The sequence below is a fragment of the Bufo bufo genome, chromosome 2 (assembly GCF_905171765.1).
Source record: "Bufo bufo chromosome 2, aBufBuf1.1, whole genome shotgun sequence".
Lineage (NCBI taxonomy): Eukaryota > Metazoa > Chordata > Amphibia > Anura > Bufonidae > Bufo > Bufo bufo.
The window spans coordinates 508,192,886-508,215,266 of NC_053390.1; the positions used below are offsets into that span (position 1 = coordinate 508,192,886).

At 47.2% G+C, this 22,381-nt stretch overlaps 1 protein-coding gene across 2 annotated transcripts in view; it reads right to left on the reverse strand.

Annotated features, from left to right (window-relative positions):
• Positions 1-22,381, reverse strand: part of MFSD12 (major facilitator superfamily domain containing 12) — a 121,494-nt gene that overhangs the window by 42,330 nt on the left and 56,783 nt on the right. For both annotated transcript variants that reach the window (XM_040417862.1, XM_040417861.1), the window contains exons 3-7: positions 18,527-18,650; positions 17,254-17,454; positions 17,071-17,163; positions 5,978-6,070; positions 5,713-5,883 (exon numbers count right to left, since the gene is read on the reverse strand). In XM_040417862.1, the coding sequence (XP_040273796.1) occupies positions 5,713-5,883; positions 5,978-6,070; positions 17,071-17,163; positions 17,254-17,454; positions 18,527-18,650 (682 nt within the window). The remainder of the gene's footprint in view (positions 1-5,712; positions 5,884-5,977; positions 6,071-17,070; positions 17,164-17,253; positions 17,455-18,526; positions 18,651-22,381) is intronic.

Below are 22,381 nucleotides of genomic sequence, written 5' to 3' on the forward strand. Positions count from 1 at the left end.
ATGGGAACCCTCATCTGACGAATCTAGCGGGTCAGAATATGAACCTGTAGAAAGCAGTGGCTCTCTGACCCAAAGTTCGGACGAGGAGGTGGAGGTCCCTAATAGAACCAGGTGTACCCGGCCCCGTGTCGCTAGACCACAGGTTGTGCAGGATCCGTTTCAAGAGCAGCAGAGTGGGGCTGGCGCTGTCAGATCACGTGGTGAGGCATACACCAGCAGCGCAGCCCTTCCTGGACCTAGTACCAGCACTGCCGTACAACATGGTGACGTGGCGAGCACATGAAGGGCAGTTGAAGCTGGTACGGTGGCACGTGCAGTAGTTACCCCGTCGCAGCCACCGCGCAGACAGGCCCGTAGAGCCCCTAGAATCCCTGAGGTGCTGGCAACCCCTGATTGGCAGTCACCAACTTCAGCCGCACCATTAGTTCCCCCTTTCACCGCCCAGTCTGGAGTTCGGGTTGAGACGGCTCAGATCGGTTCGGCCCTGGGATTTTTTGAGCTGTTCTTGACTGCGGAGCTCTTGGACTTAGTCGTGGCAGAAACAAATCGGTATGCCACTCAATTTATATCCGCCAACCCGGGAAGCTCTTATGCCCAGTCTTTCCGGTGGAAACCAGTCCAAGTTTCTGAACTTAAAATTTTTCTGGGCCTTCTCCTCAACATGGGTCTAACTAAAAAGCATGAATTGCGGTCATATTGGTCCACGAACCCAATTCATCACATGCCCATGTTCTCTGCTGCTATGTCCAGGACACGATTTGAGACCATCCTGCGTTTCCTGCATTTTAGCGACAACACCACCTCCCGTCCCAGAGGCCACCCAGCTTTTGACCGGCTCCACAAAATTCGGCCCCTCATAGACCATTTCAACCAGAAATTTGCAGATTTGTATACCCTCGAGCAAAACATCTGCGTAGACGAGTCCCTAATACATTTTACCGGGCGCCTTGGCTTCAAACAATACATCCCAAGCAAGCGTGCCCGGTATGGGGTCAAATTGTATAAGCTCTGTGAAAGGGCCACAGGCTATACCCACAAATTTCGGATCTATGAGGGAAAAGATCAGACCCTGGAGCCGGTCGGTTGCCCTGACTACCTGGGGAGCAGTGGGAAGACAGTCTGGGACTTGGTGTCACCCTTATTCGGCAAGGGGTACCATCTTTATGTGGACAATTTTTACACAAGTGTGGCCCTCTTTAGGCATTTGTTTCTAGAACGGATTGGCGCCTGTGGCACCGCGCGAACTAGTCGCGTGGGCTTCCCCCAACGGCTCGTTACCACCCGTCTTGCAAGGGGGGAGAGGGCTGCCTTGTGTAACAAAGAACTGCTCGCGGTGAAATGGAGAGACAAGCGTGATGTTTACATGCTCTCCTCCATTCACGCAGACACGACAATCCAAATTGAAAGGGCAACCCGTGTCATTGAAAAGCCCCTCTCAGTCCACGACTATAATGCGCTCATGGGAGGGGTGGACTTCAATGACCAGATGTTGGCTCCCTATTTAGTTTCCCGACGCACCAGACGCTGGTATAAGAAGGTGTCTGTATATTTAATTCAATTGGCTGCCTATAATAGTTTTGTTCTCTACAGTAAGGCTGGGAGAACAGGATCCTTCCTCAAATTCCAGGAAGAGATCATCGAGAACCTCCTGTATCCAGGAGGTTCCGTGGCCCCAACCACCAGTGTAGTTAGCCGTCTACACGAGCGTCATTTCCCCAGTGTCGTTGCTGGTACCTCAACCCAACCGCCACCCCGAAAAAAATGTTGTGTCTGTAGCAGGAGTGGAATAAGGCGTGACACCCGCGATTTCTGTCCTGACTGTCCTGACCACCCTGCCCTATGCTATGGAGAGTGTTTCCGGAAGTACCACACACAGGTACACTTAGCATAGGGATTGCATTTCACAGGACAACACACAGGGCTATTAGGACCCTTTTACTCACAGCTGCTGCAAACCTCTCCTTTCACCTGGGATAAAGTGCATAACGTACTTCGCCACATCTTTGGGCGAATTGCGCTTTGCACATTGTCCCATGGGGAAGGAGAGGTTTGTTCTATAAAGGTAAAAAAAACTAAACAAAAAAAAAATTACCGGTAAGTAAAAAAGTTAACGTTCAGTTAAAAAAGTAAAAAAAAAAGTTTCTATGTTCTGTTCAACGGTTAATAAATTTATTGCGTTGCGGCCTGGTTTTTTCTTTTTTGTTTTGTTTTTTTTACCTTCCAGGTGGACCAACCGATCGACAAGCTGCAGCACCGATGTGCATTCTGACAGAAGCATTGCGCTGCTGTCAGATTACACGCAAGTCGGTGTATGCGGCGCTGCAAGATGAGATTTCTCCTCTGCAGTAAAAGATACGTTTGCCGAGGCATATGAGCTGAGGAGGTGGTGGTGTTCATATACTTTGGCAAACACTTTGTATATATAAAAAAAAAAAATCCCGGCAAGGATTTATTCATCCACATCGATTGATGTGAATGGAGAAATCTGGTTTGCCAGGGCATACGAGCTAAGTGGGTATGGATGTTGGGCGGAGCTCCTATGTCCTGGCAGACGCCTTTCCCCTCCTTTTTCTTTTTTTGGCAGAGATTTTTTCATCCACATTGATCGATGCGAATGAAGAAATCTGTGCCGTTCATTTTTTTCTTTCAGCCCAGAGGCTGAACGGAAAAAAAATATCTCATTACCCGTATGCTCAATATAAGGAGAATAGCAGAAACTCCTAATGCTGGGCATACATGTAATGATTGCGGAGACCCTCAAATGCCAGGGCAGTACAAACACCCCACAAATAACACCATTTTGGAAAGAAGACACCCCAAGGTATTCGCTGAGGGGCATATTGAGTCCATGAAAGATTGAAATTTTTGTCCCAAGTTAGCGGAAAGGGAGACTTTGTGAGAAAAAAATTCAAAAAAATCAATTTCCGCTAACTTGTGCCAAAATTTTTTTTTTTCTATGAACTCGCCATGCCCCTCATTGAATACCTTGGGGTGTCTTCTTTCCAAAATGGGGTCACATGTGGGGTATTTATACTGCCCTGGCATTTTAGGGGCCCCAAAGCGTGAGAAGAAGTCTGGTATCCAAATGTCTAAAAATGCCCTCCTAAAAGGAATTTGGGCACCTTTGCGCATCTACGCTGCAAAAAAGTGTCACACATGTGGTATCGCCGTACTCAGGAGAAGTTGGGGAATGTGTTTTGGGGTGTCATTTTACATATACTCATGCTGGGCGAGATAAATATCTTGGTCAAATGCCAACTTTGTATAAACAAATGGGAAAAGTTGTCTTTTGCCAAGATATTTCTCTCACCCAGCATGGGTATATGTAAAATGACACCCCAAAACACATTCCCCAACTTCTCCTGAATACGGAGATACCACATGTGTGACACTTTTTTGCAGCCTAGGTGGGCAAAGGGGCCCACATTCCAAAGAGCACCTTTCGGATTTCACCGGCCATTTTTTTACAGAATTTGATTTCAAACTCCTTACCACACATTTGGGCCCCTAGAATGCCAGAGCAGTATAACTACCCCACAAGTGACCCCATTTTGGAAAGAAGACACCACAAGGTATTCCGTGAGGGGCATGGCGAGTTCCTAGAATTTTTTATTTTTTGTCACAAGTTAGTGGAAAATGATGATTTATTTTTTATTTTTTTTTCTTACAAAGTCTCATATTCCACTAACTTGTGACAAAAAATAAAAACTTCCATGAACTCACTATGCCCATCAGCGAATACCTTGGGGTGTCTTCTTTTCAAAATGGGGTCACTTGTGGGGTAGTTATACTGCCCTGGCATTCTAGGGGCCCAAATGTGTGGTAAGGAGTTTGAAATCAAATTCTGTAAAAAATGGCCGGTGAAATCCGAAAGGTGCTCTTTGGAATGTGGGCCCCTTTGCTCACCTAGGCTGCAAAAAAGTGTCACACATGTGGTATCTCCGTATTCAGGAGAAGTTGGGGAATGTGTTTTGGGGTGTCATTTTACATATACCCATGCTGGGTGAGAGAAATATCTTGGCAAAAGACAACTTTTCCCATTTTTTTATACAAAGTTGGCATTTGACCAAGATATTTATCTCACCCAGCATGGGTATATGTAAAATGACACCCCAAAACACATTCCCCAACTTCTTCTGAATACGGAGATACCACATGTGTGACACTTTTTTGCAGCCTAGGTGGGCAAAGGGGCCCACATTCCAAAGAGCACCTTTCGGATTTCACCGGCCATTTTTTACAGAATTTGTTGTTCAAATACTTTTATTAGCAAGAACCAAAAAAGTCACGTTACATTAAGAATAACCCGGACATAAATCAGGACCAAGTAGAATATCATCATACATGTATATGGACACAGTAAAGATATGAATATACCATGTAATCATGAATATGAGCAAAGAAATCACATATGATCCCAGCATGAAAATAAAAGCAACACAAAGACCCAGTTGCGGGAAAGAGGTATCAAGAGCTCCTGCATAGGACACATCACAAACTTATACAAACAAGACAGGACACAGGAGGGAAAACAGGGGGGGGGGGGGATCCCTGAACTGTCAAGTCGAGGCAGAAAGGACTGCGTAAAATATAACTTGTTAAGGCGTGCCGAATATTTGTGGGCTAAGATCCAATGGGATGTGCAATCTCCCCAGGGAATTTTTTACAGAATTTGATTTCAAACTCCTTACCACACATTTGGGCCCCTAGAATGCCAGGGCAGTATAACTACCCCACAAGTGACCCCATTTTGGAAAGAAGACACCCAAAGGTATTCGCTGATGGGCATAGTGAGTTCATAGAAGTTTTTATTTTTTGTCACAAGTTAGTGGAATATGAGACTTTGTAAGAAAAAAAAATAAAAAAAAAAATAAATCATCATTTTCTGCTAACTTGTGACAAAAAATAAAAAGTTCTATGAACTCACTATGCCCATCAGCGAATACCTTAGGGTGTCTACTTTCCGAAATGGGGTCATTTGTGGGGTGTTTGTACTGTCTGGCCATTGTAGAACCTCAGGAAACATGACAGGTGCTCAGAAAGTCAGAGCTGCTTCAAAAAGCGGAAATTCACTTTTTTGTACCATAGTTTGTAAACGCTATAACTTTTACCCAAACCATTTTTTTTTTTTACCCAAACATTTTTTTTTAATCAAAGACATGTAGAACAATAAATTTAGAGCAAAATTTATATATGGATGTCGTTTTTTTTTGCAAAATTTTACAACTGAAAGTGAAAAATGTCATTTTTTTGCAAAACAATCATTAAATTTCGATTAATAACAAACAAAATGTAAAAATGTCGGCAGCAATGAAATACCACCAAACGAAAGCTCTATTAGTGAGAAGAAAAGGAGGTAAAATTCATTTGGGTGGTAAGTTGCATGACCGAGCAATAAACGGTGAAAGTAGGGTAGGTCAGAAGTGTAAAAAGTGGCCTGGTCTTTAAGGGTGTTTAAGCTCTGGGGGCTGAGGTGGTTAATGACAGCAATGAAATGCAGTGGAAAGTTTTTTGGGGGATTAAGTGAATTTTCATGGCAAAGAAGGACTATGCAATTCATCTGATCACTCTTCATAACATTCTGGAGTATATGCAAATTGCTATTATAAAAACGTAAGCAGCAACTTTTCCAATTTCCAATATTTATGCAATTCTCAAAACTTTTGGCCACGACTGTAGAACAATACAATTAGGACAGCTGAACATCCTTACCGAGTGGGTTCCAATAAGATCAGCAGTCATGGAAAGTGATGTAACCAAGATAGTAGCTGAACCAGATCCCAAAATAACAGCAGCTCCATAGATTGCCACACCAAGCTGTGGATCCAGAGCCACCCAGGCGGAAAAAGCAGCAATGGCTAACAGACCTATAAAATAGGTAATCTGGACAGGCAATGATTAGGTAGCAGTTCACAAACTAAACAGAGACAATACATACTATATTCTAGTTTCTGATGTAGACTTAATTAAAACTCACATTGCGTCCAAAATATTTGTTGACTGGCTTCATTAGAAAAGATGAAACAAATCCACTCACATATATGACCAGTGGAATTGTGGCAATGTAATTCTAGAAAAGAAAAGTGAAGAGTATGGCAAATTAAAATCTTACTAGGCCCTCTAGATTCAATCTAAAGATCATAGGTTTGTTGCATCTCTTCACAGCGTCCACTGTGAAACATTTCAGCGTCTGTAAAATGAAATACTGCATGCAAACTTTTTTTTCGGGTGAATCAATATATAAAAATAAAAAAAAACAACAAAAAACTAAAACTTAGCAACAGCAGAAATTTATTATAGCACTGACTGAACAGTGTTAAATGGTATAGCGACCTCCCCAATTTATTCATACAATTCTAGGTGGAATAACTGAGGGACCACACAAAACAGAGCTCTAAGCAATGTGCCCCAGCATGGTTATTTCCTGAAGAATACACACTTACGGTTTCTATGCACTATAGAATATGGTCAACCAAGTAGAGGAACCAAAAATATTAGTTTCCAAATGCTGAAATATACAACATATTGAAAACCCAGATGTCATACATTTGCAGAAAAAAATTACATTAAGGGCACAATTTCTTTCGAGAAGTCATCTGCCTCTAAGATAGTGGAGTTTTCTGCCTAGTTCTGGACATGGGTCTAGTACATGCACATGCACATGCACATACATGCAGGACAGTTATATGCTGAATGTACGTTATGCAATAAAGATTGAATACACAGCAAAATTGTGTTCCAGCAATGCCTTCCTGAACTAAAATGTACTCGTCCTCATTTCCAGCACATACCCACACAATAAGGAAATTAATCTTTCCGGGATACAATTGAGTCATGTGTATTATGCAATCCAGAACTGCCTGGGTAGAGCAAACGAAAAGTACAGAGTTACTTATTCCAACTTGCATACATCAGTGCAAGATATTGGAACCGTGGCTTTACACCAGCAGTTCTGTGTTGGTCCCTATTTAGTGATGTAAGGCGGACGAGTAAGGTCAGTGTTGGTCCCTATTCAGTGATTTAAGGGGGATGAGTAAGGTCAGTGGCGGGTCCTTTTCAGTGATGCAAGTGGGATAAGTAAGGTCAGTGTCGGTCACTATTCAGTGAAGTAAGTGGGACGAGTAAGGTCAGTGTCAGGGCCTTTTCAGTGATGTAACGGGGACCAATAAGGTGAGTGTCGGTCCCTATTCAGTGATGTAAGGGGGACGAGTAAGTTCAGTATTGGGCCCTATTCAGTTATATAAAAGGGACGAGTAAGGTCAGTGTTGGTCCCCCTACAGTAATGTAAGGGGGACGAGTAGGGTCAGTGTTGGTTACTATTCAGTGATATAAGGGGGACGAGTAAAGTCAGTGTTGGTCCCTATTCAGTGACGTAAGGGGGGTGAGTAAAGTCAGTGTTGGTCTTTATTCAGTTATGTAAGGGGGGTGAGTAAAGTCAGTTTTGGTCCCTATTCAGTGATGTAAAGGGGGTGAGTAAAGTCAGTGTTGGTCCCTATTCAGTGATGTAAGGGGGGTGAGTAAAGTCAGTGTTGGTCCCTATTCAGTGATGTAAGGGGGGTGAGTAAAGTCAGTGTTGGTCCCTATTCAGTGATGTAAGGGGGGTGAGTAAAGTCAGTGTTGGTCCCTATTCAGTGATGTAAGGGGGGTGAGTAAAGTCAGTGTTGGTCCCTATTCAGTGATGTAAGGGGGGTAAGTAAAGTCAGTGTTGGTCCCTATTCAGTGATGTAAGGGGGGTGAGTAAAGTCAGTGTTGGTCCCTATTCAGTGATGTAAGGGGGGTGAGTAAAGTCAGTATTGGTCCCTATTCAGTGATGTAAGGGGGGTGAGTAAAGTCAGTGTTGGTCCCTATTCAGTGGATGTAAGGGGGGTGAGTAAAGTCAGTGTTGGTCCCTATTCAGTGATGTAAGGGGGGTGAGTAAAGTCAGTGTTGGTCCCTATTCAGTGATGTAAGGGGGGTGAGTAAGGTCAGTGTTGGTCTCTATTCAGTGATGTAAGGGGGGTGAGTAAAGTCAGTGTTGGTCCCTATTCAGTGATGTAAGGGGTTGAGTAAAGTCAGTGTTGGTCCCTATTCAGTGATGTAAGGGGGGGTGAGTAAAGTCAGTGTTGGTCCCTATTCAGTGATGTAAGGGGTTGAGTAAAGTCAGTGTTGGTCCCTATTCAGTGATGTAAGGGGGGGTGAGTAAAGTCAGTATTGGTCCCTATTCAGTGATGTAAGGGGGGTGAGTAAAGTCAGTGTTGGTCCCTATTCAGTGATGTAAGCGGGGTGAGTAAAGTCAGTGTTGGTCTCTACTTAGTGATTTATGAACAAACTCTAGAAGCACTGGATATATTTTCAACTACTGCTTTACTTTAATTATGTATGTGCTAGTTTCCCTACGTCATGACTGAACAAGGAAAGTGCATTCCCATTTACATTTTTTGGTGATCAGACATTTGTAGAAAAAAACTAACATTCAGGGAAGAATTTCTTTCGAGAAGTCATCTGCCTCTAAGATAATGGAGTTTTTTGCCTAGTTCTGGACATGGGTCTAGTACATGCACATACATGCAGGACAGTTATATGCTAAATGTATGTTATGCAATAAAGATTCAATACACAGCAAAATTGGGTTCCAGCAAGGCCTTCCTGAACCAAAAAGGTACCCGTCCTCATTTCCAGCCTGCGCGAGCAATCAAAAATCTTCCAGCCATCAGCGCAATATTGCAAATGGAATGTTACATGTGCATTGCAACAGGGCATGAGAAGGATCAGAAAACAAGAGGTACTCCCAGAATTGTTTCTTTTTGTCCTAATAGTTTGTCAGTTAGCTGCTATACATAACAGCTTCTGTAACAAACTATATATCAATTTATTGATGTATTTTCAGCCTGTGTTACATTTGGCAGTTAGATTATGTGACTCGTGATAAGACTCACTAACTGCCAGAGCATCTGCCGTGTAAACAGGAAGTTAGTTTCTCTATTCCTTCCTATGAGACTGACGTGAAGGCTTCCATAGAAATGAATGGAGAAACTGACTTCCTGTCCACACTGCAGACACTGGGGGCAGCTAGTGAGTCCTATCAGGGGTCACATGATTTAACTCCCTAATGCAGTGCACGCGGAAAATACATCAATAAATCAATGTGCAGGTTTGTTAAACTTTTATGTACAGAGGCACACTTACAAATAAGAGGGACAAAAAGGTTGGGACAAAAATCTTTTCAGCTTATGTTGTGTAATAAAACACCACTGAGGAATATGGACATTAATGTATTCTCACAAAGTTATGTTCTTAAAGGGTTTGTCTCACCTCAGACATTGGGGGCATATGATCAGGATATTTCCCCAATGTCTGATAGGTGTGGATCCCATGTCTATCTTTAGAACGAAGCCTGCAAAATGAAGAAAGACGCACCACACATGCGCGGCCACTTTCCATTCATTCCTATGGGAGCGCGGAAAATAGCTAAGCGGCGAGCTCGGCTAATTTTGACTGTCCCATTGAAATGAAAAGGAAGTGCATCGCACAAGTGCGGCCACTGCTCCATTCACTTCTATGGGGCTGACGGAATAGCCGAGCCAGCGGTTGGCTATTTTTGGCACGCCCATAGGAATAAATGGAGGGCGGCTGCGCATGCGCGATTTGCCCCCCTTACTTTGCAGGCTCCGTTCTAAAGATGGGTGCGGGTCCCAGAGGTGAAACCTGCACCTATCATACATGGGGGTCATATCCTACGATATGCCTACAATGTCTGAGGTGAGACAACCCCTTAAAGGTTCCTGGTACTTGTCTGAAGGTCATAGACTGATAAGGAGACTTTTGTATTACTTACCAGTAAAGTCTCTTTCTCGCTCTTCCTTGGGGGACACAGGAAACCATGGGTATAGCTCTGTTCCCTAGGAGGCGTGACACTAAGTGAAAGCTGTAAGCCCCTCCTCCATCAGCTATACCCTTCAGCCTGGAGAAGAGACTGCCAGTTGCGTGTCCAAGTAGTGAAAGATAACCACCAACCGGAAAAAAGAACTGTCGAGCCCCAACGGGGGCAACCAAGCCGGAACCACAACTGTAACCCAAATGAAGGGCGGGTGCTGTGTCCCCCAAGGAAGAGCGAGAAAGAGACTTTACTGGTAAGTAATACAAAAGTCTCCTTTTCTCGCCCATATTCCTTGGGGGACACAGGAAACCATGGGACGTTCCAGAGCAGTCCCAGAAGGGAGGGACCAGAACAAACTAGACCAACACCAGAGGCATCAATCAACTGCCGCCTGCAACACCAGACGGCCTAAAGCAGCGTCAGCCGACGCATGAGTATGCACCCTGTAGAACTTGGTGAAGGTGTGCAAGGAGGACCAAGTGGCCGCCTTGCAAATCTGCTCCGTAGAAGCCCGATTCCTCTGAGCCCAGGAAGCCCCGACCGCTCTAGTGGAGTGAGCGGTAACACCGAGGGGCGGAACTTTGCCCTTGGCGAGATAAGCCTCAGTAACAGCCATCTTGACAAAACGGGCGATAGCAACTTTGGATGCCGCCATCCCTCTGCGCGACCCCTCCGGAACCACAAAGAGCGAGTCAGTACGCCTGAAAGAGCTGGTTACCTCCAGGTAAACCTTGAGCGCCCTGACAACGTCCAGGCGATGAAGCTTCCTCTCCCGCGGGTGGGAAGGGGAAGGACACAAAGAGGGGAGAACGATGTCCTCGTTCAGATGAAAGGCGGAGACCACCTTAGGAAGGAAGGAAGGGACCGGACGAAGAACTACCTTGTCCTGGTGGAACACTAGGAAAGGTTCCAGATAGGAGAGTGCAGCCAATTCGGACACCCTCCGAAGAGAGGTGACGGCTACAAGGAAAATAACCTTGCAGGACAGAAGTCGCAAGGAAACCGTCCGCAGAGGCTCGAAAGGAGAAGCCTGGAGCGCTGAGAGAACCAGGTTCAGGTCCCAGGGCGGTACCGGAGGGCGGTACGGGGGAACCGCGTGAGCCACGCCCTGAAGGAAGGTCTTGACAGGACCAAGGGGGGCCAGTGGGCGCTGAAACAAAATGGACAGCGCAGACACCTGACCCTTCAAAGAACTAAGGCCCAGACCTTGGGCAAGTCCGCTCTGCAGGAAGGACAAAACGGTGGGGAGAGAAAAGCGGAGCGGAGGAATCCCCAGATCGGCACAGAACCCCAAATAGGTCCTCCAGGTCCTATAATAGATCCTAGAAGAGGACGGCTTACGGGCGCGGATCATGGTGCGGACGACGTCCGCAGAAAAACCCCTACGTGTCAGGACGGTGGTCTCAACAACCACGCCGTCAAACGTAGGGACCTTAAACGCGGGTGGAAGATTGGTCCCTGAGAGAGAAGATCTTCCCTGGCGGGCAGCGGCCAGGGCGCGTCTGCCAGGAGCAGCATGAGGTCGGCATACCAAGACCGGCGGGGCCAGTCCGGAGCGACCAGAATCACCGAGACGCCTTCCGCCGCGATCTTCCGAAGGACCTTGGGCAGGAGTGGGATGGGAGGGAATATGTATGGACGCGCGAAGCCTCGCCAAGGAAGAACGAGGGCGTCGGCTCCGCAGGCTCCCGTATCCCTGGACAGATAGGCGGGGACCTTGTGATTGAATTTGGAGGCCATGAGGTCCACGTCCGGTATGCCCCAACGAAGGCAAATGGCCTCGAACACCTCCGGGTGAAGAGACCACTCGCCGGGGTCGACGGTGGGCGACAATCCGCCCAATTGTCCACCCCTGGAATAAAAATTGCAGATAGGGCCGGGACGTGGGCTTCCGCCCAACGGAGAATGCTGGTGACCTCCCGCATTGCTGCAACGCTGCGAGTGCCCCCCTGGTGGTTTATGTACGCCACGGCCGTGGCGTTGTCCGATTGCACACGAACTGGATGACCCTTCAGCAGATGAGTCCAGTGTCGCAGAGACAGAAGGGCCGCTCTCAGCTCCAGGACATTGATCGAGAGTTTGGACTCCGATGGAGACCAAATGCCCTGGACGGATCGGGGAGGAAACACGCCTCCCCAGCCCAAGAGACTGGCATCGGTTGTAACCACCAACCAGTTGAGCGGCAGAAAGGACCTGCCCAGAAGAGGGGACTGCAACCACCAGCGGAGAGATGACCGCACCGGAGGCGATAGATGGAAGGGATGATCCAGAGACTCCGGCGATTTGTCCCAGGAGGAGAGGATCGCCCGTTGGAGAGGGCGGGAGTGAAACTGCGCAAATGGGATCGCCTCGAAGCAGGCAACCATCTGCCCCAAGACCCGCATGCAGAAGCGGAAGGACGGTCGACGGTGGAGAAGGAGACCCCGAATCGCCCGACGGAGGGTCAGTCGTTTTTCCGAGGGAAGACGTACCTCCGCCGCTTCCGTGTCTAAAAGCATTCCCAGGAAGACCAGTTGTCTGGCGGGAGGAAGGGAGGACTTGGGGAAGTTGATGACCCAACCGAATCTCGCCAGAGTCTCTAGAGTGAGATCCACGCTGGCAACCGCTTGGGAAAGGGACGGAGCCTTGATGAGGATATCGTCCAAGTACGGTAGCAGAAAAACACCCCTGGAACGGAGTAAGGCCAAAACCGGGGCCAGGACCTTGGTGAACACCCGGGGGGCTGTTGCCAGCCCAAAGGGAAGGGCGACAAACTGGAAGTGGAGGTCCCCCACGGCGAATCGGAGGAAGCGATGGTGACACCGGGCTACCGGAACATGGAGGTAGGCATCCTGTATATCGATGGAAGACATGAAATCTCCCTGCTCCAGGGAAGCCACCGCGGAACGGAGGGACTCCATCCGAAACCGTCGAAGGAGGAGAAAACGGTTGAGCTTTTTGAGGTCCAAAATGGGCCGCACCGAACCTCCCTTCTTGGGAACTACAAAGAGGTTCGAATAGAACCCTTGGAACCTTTCCTCTAGAGGAACGGGGGTAACCCCCCTGTCCAGTAAGGCTTGAACAGCCGCGGAGAACGCAGCCGCGCTTTTCGGGTCCCGCGGGGGGCGGGAGCGAAAGAACCGATCTGGAGGGAAGGACGCAAATTCGATTTTGTATCCTGAGGACACAATTTCGAGAGCCCAGGCGTCGGAGACGTGAGCCATCCAGATGTCCCTGAAAAGGAGGAGCCGGCCCCCCACCCGGGTGGGTGGGGGCGCGCCTTCAGGCAGAGGACTGCTTTGCTGCGGGTGTGCGGGCAGCCTGCGGCCTGCGCCAGGAGGGCTGCGCCCGAAAAAACGGCTTCCTACGCTTATCCTGGGGAGGGGCCGAAGCGGCAGCTGCGGGGGGAGCCCCAGAGGTCCTGCGGGAGGACCGAAAACGAGACGCACCAGGGCGTCCGCGGGGGGCGCCCCTGGCTTGGGGTTGAGGAAGATGGGTGCTTTTACCACCCGTGGCCTCCGAAATAAGCTCGTCTAGGCGGACCCCGAAAAGGCGGGAACCCGCAAACGGTAGCCCCGCCAAGGAACGTTTGGAGGCAGCGTCCGCTTTCCAAACCTTCAGCCAGAGCTCCCTCCTGACAGAAACCGCCAGGGCGGAGGAGCGTGCAATAAGGGCTCCCGCATCAAGGGAGGCCTCACAAACAAAATTCCCGGCCCGAATAATAAGCTGGGCCAAGGAACGTAGGTCCTGGATGGAGACGTCCGAGTCCAACTCCTGTTCCAGCTGCGCACCCCAAGCAGAGATTGCTTTACCTGCCCAAGCAGAGGCAAAAACCGGTCTGAGAGCAGAACCGGAGGCAGCAAAAATGCCCTTGGAAAGGGTCTCCATGCGACGGTCCTCCGCTGACTGAAGAGAGGACCCGTCGGGAACAGGGATGGCCGTGTTCTTTGACAGACGGGCCACAGGGGGGTCCACCTTGGGTGGGGACGACCAGGTGGCCACGACATCGGCTGGAAAAGGATAGCAAATGTCCAGCTTCTTGGGATTGACAAAACGGGCGTCCGGGCGAGCCCAAGCCTTAGACACCACGGAGGAGAAATCAGAGTGGATTGGAAAGACTTTTGAGGCCTGCCTGGGTCTGATAAAGGAGACGCTAGCTGCGTCAGAACTAGGGGGGTCATCTTGCACCTTAAAGGTGTCACGAATATCCGAGATGAGTTGACCCATCGCTGAGGCTAGCTTGGACGGCAGGGCCGAGTCCATTTCCAAATCTGAAACCGCCAATTCACCTTCAGAGAGCGAATCCTTTGGAGAGGAGAGGCTCGTCTGAGTGCGCACGCGTGGCGGGGAGAGGGAGGCATCCGAGGAGGAGGCTCGCTCTACTCTAAGACGCTTCTGAGAGTGCCTAGCTCGGGAGGGGTCACTAAGAAGGGGTGAACCCGCTGCAGCGGCAGAAGCGGTGGACCCGGAGGGCGCGACAGTAAGAGTGGCGTCCTGCGGGGTAGGCGGCCTGTCTATTAGGCGGCCCACGACATGAGTGAGGCTTTCCACGGCCTGGGACAGGGATCTAGCCCAGTCAGGCGGGTCAGAGGAAGCAGGGAGCGACACAGCGGGTGACTGAGGCTGCGGTGGAACTCGGCATGCAGGACAGTGCGGATCAGACTGCCCCCGGGGAAAGGGTTCCCTACAAGCAGTACAGGCATGGTACCAAGGCTTGGCGGCTGCAGAAGGGTCTGACATGGTGGAAAAAATGTTGCCTTAAAGTGGGAGACCCCAGGGCAAAAGGAACGGGGATTACACCCAACAACAGTACTGGTGGCACGGAGGGGGTTAACAGTCCTACCAGACCCGGATGATGCAAGCGGCAGCAGCAAGGGGAGCAGACTGAAGGAGGCTGTGGAGGAGAGGCAGCAGGCACGGGGATGAATAGCTTCAGGATCGGACGCAGAGAGGATTCCACGCAGCACTATGCGATGTGGAGCCCGACGAAACCGGAAGTAGCGGAGCGCTGTGAAGCTCCGCCCACCCCTTGCCGCGCTGAAAGAGACGCAAAATGATTTTAACCCCCGAGGTGGATGAGTGCCGGCCAGATGAAATGGCGCCGTTCGCGCCAAGAAAACGGCCCCCGCCGCGCCTGATGTGGCAGACGGCCTCCTGCCTACAGCCGTCCCCTGAAGGCAGAGTTCGTGCCCTGCCGCTAAATAAAGGATTTTGCCCAGATAAAGTCCCCCCCAAATGATACCTGGTAAGGTTGCCGGTACGATATGCCCATGGGGGGGGTGGAGGGGGGGATGTAGCAGCGGTGGGAGGAAGGAAGGGGAGGCTGGAGCAGCCACTCTCACCATACGCTGTCTTCGCCCTCAATCCATCCAGCAGGGTCGCCCCTTCAGCTACTGGCACCGCAGTGGCAGGAAGCCGGGGGAGGGACTTGGCGTGCGGGCGACCCTTGAGCTGGCGGGACGCAGGGGAGCGAGGCTGCCCTGGTCCACCTTGTCTTCTGTGGGGGAGGCGGCAGTGCGGAATTACCGGCACTGGCGCAACTCAACCCCGGGAGAAACAGAGGGGTCTAATGCGCCTCTGTTGTCCCTGTAAGTAGAAAAAAATCGAATTAAAACAACAAAAAACGCAAAAATTAAAATTATAGGAAAACAACCCTGCATAAGCAGGGGGTGTCTTGCCTCCTTGGACACTAAGCAAAAACTGGCAGTCTCTTCTCCAGGCTGAAGGGTATAGCTGATGGAGGAGGGGCTTACAGCTTTCACTTAGTGTTACGCCTCCTCGGGAACAGAGCTATACCCATGGTTTCCTGTGTCCCCCAAGGAATATGGGCGAGAAATAATATTTACAAGACGTTGGATAATACATGGATATGTAGTTTGTGGTGCATATCTGCATACTCTGTAATAAACCACACAGTCTGGTGACATATCTTCTTTAATCAAATACTACAAAACAGCACAAAGTCAGTATGGCTGTATAATCTTTTTGAAAGTTTTCCTGCTTGATGTTCATATGAGCATTTTATGAGACCAGCTATAAAGTGAGAGCTCATAAGTCTCATGTTTGATGAACTAAACGCTGTCTCTGCTCACGTAGTCTGATTGACAGCTCCATTCAGAGTACCTCCTCCCCTGCTGCAGAAATCTCACACTGTTAAGTACAAGCTAAAGTCTCCTGGCTTATGCTGTCAGAGAGCCTACTTTCAGCATTAGTCTTTGGCTACCTGCACACGTTGCGGATTACAAGTGGACTTCCCATGTGGATTCTCAGGCAGAAAAAACGCAACATACGGTAATATGGTACCAGCAAAGTTTTTCCGACAAGACAAATCTCATATACACTTTACTTTTTTTCTTTCATGCAGAAATCCACCTGTGTGGATTTCAAAATCTGCAGCATGGCAATAGATTGTGAGATTTCTGGTATGTATTTCAATGGAAGGGTGAGATTTGTGACAAAATTGCATAAGACCCGCAATAAACCATGCAAGTAACATGCCAAATTTAGTGCAGAAATGCACAGAAATACCTGCAGAATTTCTGCGAGTCTACCCACATCCATGTGCAGGTAGCCTTAAAGGGCCCTTTATACTGCCCAAGTTCGAGCAGATTATGACTAACGAGCGTTCATACGGAAGCTCCTTAGCAATTAACTGTCCGTGTAAAGGTGGATAATAGATCGTTGGAGTGGTCACCTAAATCATTGTTTGCCAGCAGCAGATCGCGATGTCTAAACAGCACTTTGCTGCCGGCAAACAATGATTCTGTATGTGGACGAGCGATGGCATTTGCGAAATGCATGTAATAGCACCGGTCTCCTCCACTGACGGGCAAGCGATCATCGGGAAGGAACGCTTGCTACATTGCGCCATGTAAAGGGGCCTTTAGTCTGGAATTACAGCCTCTAACTATCAGTCAGCCTACGTTGAGGAGATTGTATTTAGCTCATGAATACACTGGATTCATAAACTCTCAATCAATAGATGGACTTGAAACTGCTAAAATTTGAAAACTAGAAATTTTTTGTGACACCTGCCTGCCTACTACACAGTGACACCATGTCTACTACACAGAAATGATAGCTCTATGTCCATATCTTTGGAATCAGTGGATGATGTTAATTAATATAAAATATATTACTTTCTAAGAAAGATGCAGTGTGATGGTAAGAAAACAGAAAAATCTAGAAGACTAGGTAAGTTAGTAAAAAGTCAAATACATCACCAAGTTTCTTACCTTTGGAAGATGCAAAGAATAGGTCAAGTAAACAGCTATATAGGTCTGTGACAAATTAACTATGAGCCGTGTGCACATATATAAAAAAGCCACCTGAAATCAAATAATATAAAAATAAAACATCAAAAAGCTAATACATCATTGAACTACTGCATTCATAAGGAAAAACCTCCAAAAATGTACCTGATAGAAAGATGGTTCTGAAAGCCAGTTCTTCCACAGCATCAGAGGCTTTGGTGTGCTAGAAAGTTGCTTGTGAAGAGGGTCTTCATTTTCATCATCATCTGTTACTGGAAGGCGTTGAAAACTAGAATCCTCCTTTGTTCCAATATGGAATAACAAAGAGAATAATACTCCAATGCCCACTACACTGAGGGCTAATGTCTATAGGGCAGGAAGAAAATGTTCCAGAATGAAAAGTCATTTCATAAATATATCAATAAGACATAAAGCTTAAAAGGGTTTTCCAAGATTTTTTTTATTGATCAGGATAGGTCATCAGTATCGGATCAGTGGGGGTCCGACAACTGGGACCCCTGCCAATCAGCTGTTTTGAGAAGGCATTGGCGCTCCTGTGAGCACTGCTGCCTTCTCGAACCTTACCAAGCACAGTGCAGTACATTATATAGTGGTTGTGCTTGGTATTGCAGCTCTGCCCCATTCACTTGAGCTGCTCCTAGGCCACGTGACACATGAACGTGACAACACTGGACATGAAAAAGCAGAGAGAAGGCTGCATCGCTCACAGGAAACAGCTGTACAATGAGGGTGCTGGGTGTTGGACTTCCACTGATCAGATACTGATGACCTACCCAGAGGAAACTCCCTGTAAAGGGGTGTGGGAAGCTAAAAAATGGCATTTAATAGTGTAAACCTTGTCTAGTCTCCTACAGAGCATAATAGTGTACCTGTCAACTCTTTCTGAGACTTCACTTCAAATCTCCATGTTCCCACTGTACTCCAATGTTTACAACCCAAACTTTCAGGTTCTGGGGGTAGATGAGCAGCAGCCACTACACTTTCCATAGTGCTGTGCACTGCAAGATCATGTAAACGTCTACTACACCCTGCCCTAGGATCCGGTATTTCAATGCATTTGTCAGACGTATCCGCATCTGGAAACAAATGCTATCCGTTTGCTTACGGATTTCCGGATCCAGCAGGCAGCTCCGGCAACGGAACTGCCCGCCGGAATCCAACAACGCAAGTGTGAAAGTACCCTAAGTAAGTTGCAGAGGCTGGCAGGTGAAGCACATGGAAAGAGAAAAATTCATACCCGGATAAACCATTTATTGGGTTTACCTTGGGTACAAAAATGATCAATGTCCCTAGCAGATTTTATTTTAGATTTTTTAGAACCCTTATTGGTTTGCATTCAAGGCTTCTATTTATCCTATTAATAATTATCATCAGTTTGGAGCACAATGTTCTGCATCTGTTGACAACTTTAACGTACCCTGAATACAGGAATATCCTGCCGTCCCAAATGCTGTGCATCTTCTGTTTCAGTCAGTTCAAAGTGCAACAATAGCCAAGCGATTGTATATACAGAGATGTTTGCCAGGACTGTAAATGCATACCTAAGAATTTAAAGGGAGAGAAACAGGGATGTAAAGAATAAATCATTGGAAAGAAAATATGATGTCCTAATGAAATGATCACTGTGTGATCTAGCTATAATATTTCACACTTTTTTAGAAACATTCTTCATATAAACTTGAAATGCTTACTAAAACAATATTTGAGTACCCGTGTGTCGTAAAGCAGCCGATTGTTGCATTTCTGACTTTCCTAACCACCAGCCGTGCCTGAAGTTATAGTGTCTCTATATTCTGGCCCCCAGCTAATGATGTCCGCATGCCACATGGACAGGGGTTATCCTTATTAGACACCGAAAAACCATTTTATTGTAGACCAAACTATTAGGCAGGGATCAATATGAAATTTCTCCAGTTTTTTAAACTACTAAAATGTTAGATTTTTTTTTTTTATATACAATAAAGTCTGGCTTCTGTTTAAACACTACATACAGTAAGAGATCTGCAGTGAGCAGCAAGAACGGAGGGGCTGTTGACTAACCAGGGATGTTTTAGAGGAAACGTTTCTGGTAGAAGCTTTTTTCTCTCTATTTATGCTTATTTAAGCCAAACAAGCAGGTGTATGGAACAGTTAGGAAGAAGGTGTATGGGCCCCTTTTAATCCCTTTAAGCACCAGGCTAAAATTTGATTTTGCTATTTTTCATACCTTCCAAAAGCCCTAACCAGAGTCGGATTGGGAACTTAAAGTGGCCCTGGAAAAATAAAATAAATAGTGGCCCCATGTTGTAGGTGGGTACTGCCGCCCTCCCCACAGTATTTAACTGTATCACCCTCCTGTGGTAGGAGATTGTGTTCAGGAGGGCATCTGTGGCTGTTGGTCAGGTGCATAAGTACTTGATCTTCCTAAAATGAAATAATGCTGAGAGCATCAGACCGTTATATACCCGGCCGGCGGCCGTGAGAAAGGCTCGGGCTGCCCCCTGGGCAATGTCCCTGTAGGGTCTATGGCCAGCCCGCCCCGGTCCCATCTGTTTACGTTTTGCATTCACATAGCCATATAAGGGCTTTCTTTAATATATATATTTCCATCTACAGAACTGTGCGGGGGCCTGTTTTTTTGCGAGGTGAACTATAGTCTTTATTGGTACCATTTTGGGGTACATAGGATTTTTTTTCACTTTTTGTTAAATTTTTCGGGGGGGGGACAAGGTGACCAAAAAAATTGAGAATTATGCCTTTTTTTCTAACCAGATGTGGCGATGCCTATTTTTTTTTATTATTTTTTTTTTATATGTAAAACTGGGGAAGGGAGTGATTTAAATTTTTAATATTTTGGTTTATTTTTTAACTTTTTGTTTCACCCATTTCCCTTACAAAAAGGCACATGGCAGGGGTGCCCACTTTCACCCTTTCTATTTAACCTGGTGGTAGAACCTTTCGCCTGGAAAATTCCTCTCAGAGTACTAGGGTAGGTAAGGAGAAAGTTAAACTGTCAATGTTTGCCGATGACATACTATTGTTCCTCGCAAATGCAGCAAGAGGGGTGTCATGCAGGAGCTCAAGGATTTTGGATCCTTCTGGGGCTTTAAGATAAACACAGACAAGTGTGAATTGCTCACTCTGGGTTCATCTCCTCAGCCTAGAGATTCCACTTCTGATTTCCCTCAATTGAAGATGGCACATACTCATATTATATATTTAGGAATTAAAATTGGCAAAACCTCCAAGACCCTATATTCTTTGAACTATTCTCCCTTTCTGGAAAAAATACAGGCTGACTTGAGTAGATGGCAACACCTTCCTCTCTCATTTAGGGGTCGCTGTCACCTCATAAAGATGGCTAGTTTCCCGAAACTACTGTATCCTCTCCAAAATACACCCTTGCTTCTGACCCATGAAGACATAAATTCACTATATTCCCTTTACAGCTTTGATTTGGGCAGGGAAGCGTCCACATATAGCTTCCCTGCCCAAATCAGACAATCTGAAAATCGTAAAAAACCCACTGGATGGAGTGATTGACAGCTCCACCAGTATACTTATTCCTTATTCACCTATTATAGGCCTATTAGACAGGTTTTGAGCAATAAAATGAGGGGCTTGCTCTTTAACTATTGGAAGAGGAAACTGCAATCCACGAACATTGTGGAGACCCTTCTCCAGGTTTGGAGTATGGTCAGGGGATTGGTGGCTTGCGAGAGATGGAGGGAATCACATTAGCAGTGTATGCTTTTAATTTTCCGGCTTCACCAGGTTCCCCTCATAGGATAGGTTCCTGCCCTAAATGGTCACTCTCTAGGTCGGATCTCTTCCATTGTATATGAGAATGTCCGCAGGTCCAGTAGTATTGGAGAGAGGTGATTGACTGGATTTTACATACTTAGTCGATTGTGATGTCCAACGATCCCATTAACATACTATTTCACAAATTCTTGGGTGTGGAGTCATTGCCCCCAACAGTTTCAGGGACTTTGCAGGTGGCATTACAAATGTCTCTTGCAAAAGTGGATAACCTCCAGTATACCTACAGTCACTGATGTAATAATAAACATGAAAAAGGTCATGCTTCTTGATAAAATCGAGACGGAGAAAACCAAACATACTCTCAATAAAACCTTCTTTCATAAATAGAACCAGTTTACAGTGACCCATTTTACGCCCGGGGAGATATTGGACCTCATGGCCTCTTTCAAGTACACTCAGTGGCATTCTGGAGAACACCCGAAGGGCAATTTAAAATAAATGAAGATGCTTGATGTGCCTTAAGCTGGGATTCGGAATAAGATATTAATCTGGGGCCTGGTTGGGCTCATAGTTGGACATCCGGGGGAGGAGGGAGAGGGGTATTTCAGGTAACAGTATGCTCTCGATATATTGGTATTTGTTTATGATGTATGATGGGAATTAATGTCGAGTCACAAAGTGCCTTTCTTGATCTATACCGGTAACTATTTGTCACAGAACCATGAACCAGACGTACAACAAGGGATGAGTGAAAATAAGAAGGCTTTATTGAAAATAAAGCTGTAAAGCAAAAGTCCAAACGGATGGCGAAACCGAAGCAGAGTCTTTGCGAAGCCAGAGGTCAGGAACCAGAAGGGTAGTCAGACGAAGCCAGGATCAGGAACCAGCAGGGTAGTCAGACGAAGCCAGGATCAGGAACCAGCAGGGTAGTCGGACGAAACCAGGATCAGGAACCAGCAGGGTAGTCGGACGAAACCAGGATCAGGAACCAGAAGCAGCAGCAGTCTAGAAGCATGTGAACACAGGAGGACCAAGCAAGGAACTGAAGCCACAGACCTCCTATATATATGAGCTAGGCATCCAGCTCCTCCCAGTGGGAAGGAGGAGCCGCAGGGTGGGAGGCTACAAGAAACCCAGAAACCAAGATGGCCGCCAGCACATGTCAAACGAAGGAGAACAGCAAGAAGGTAAGACCATGACAGTACCTCCCCCTCAAGGGCCCCTCCTCCGCGGAGTAAAGAACGGTTTCTGAGGGAAGCGTGCGTGGAAGGCTCGGAGCAAGGCAGGAGCATGGACATCTGCGGAGGGAACCCAGGAACGCTCCTCTGGACCATAACCACGCCAATGGACCAAAAACTGCACCCGACCGCGGACCAGGCGTGAGTCCAGGATATTGCTCACCTCATACTCCTCACGATTACCCACTTGGACCGGACGAGGCCGAGGAACCGAGGAAGTGAAACGATTACACACCAGTGGCTTCAACAGGGAGACATGAAACACGTTGGAGATCCGCATGCCAGGAGGA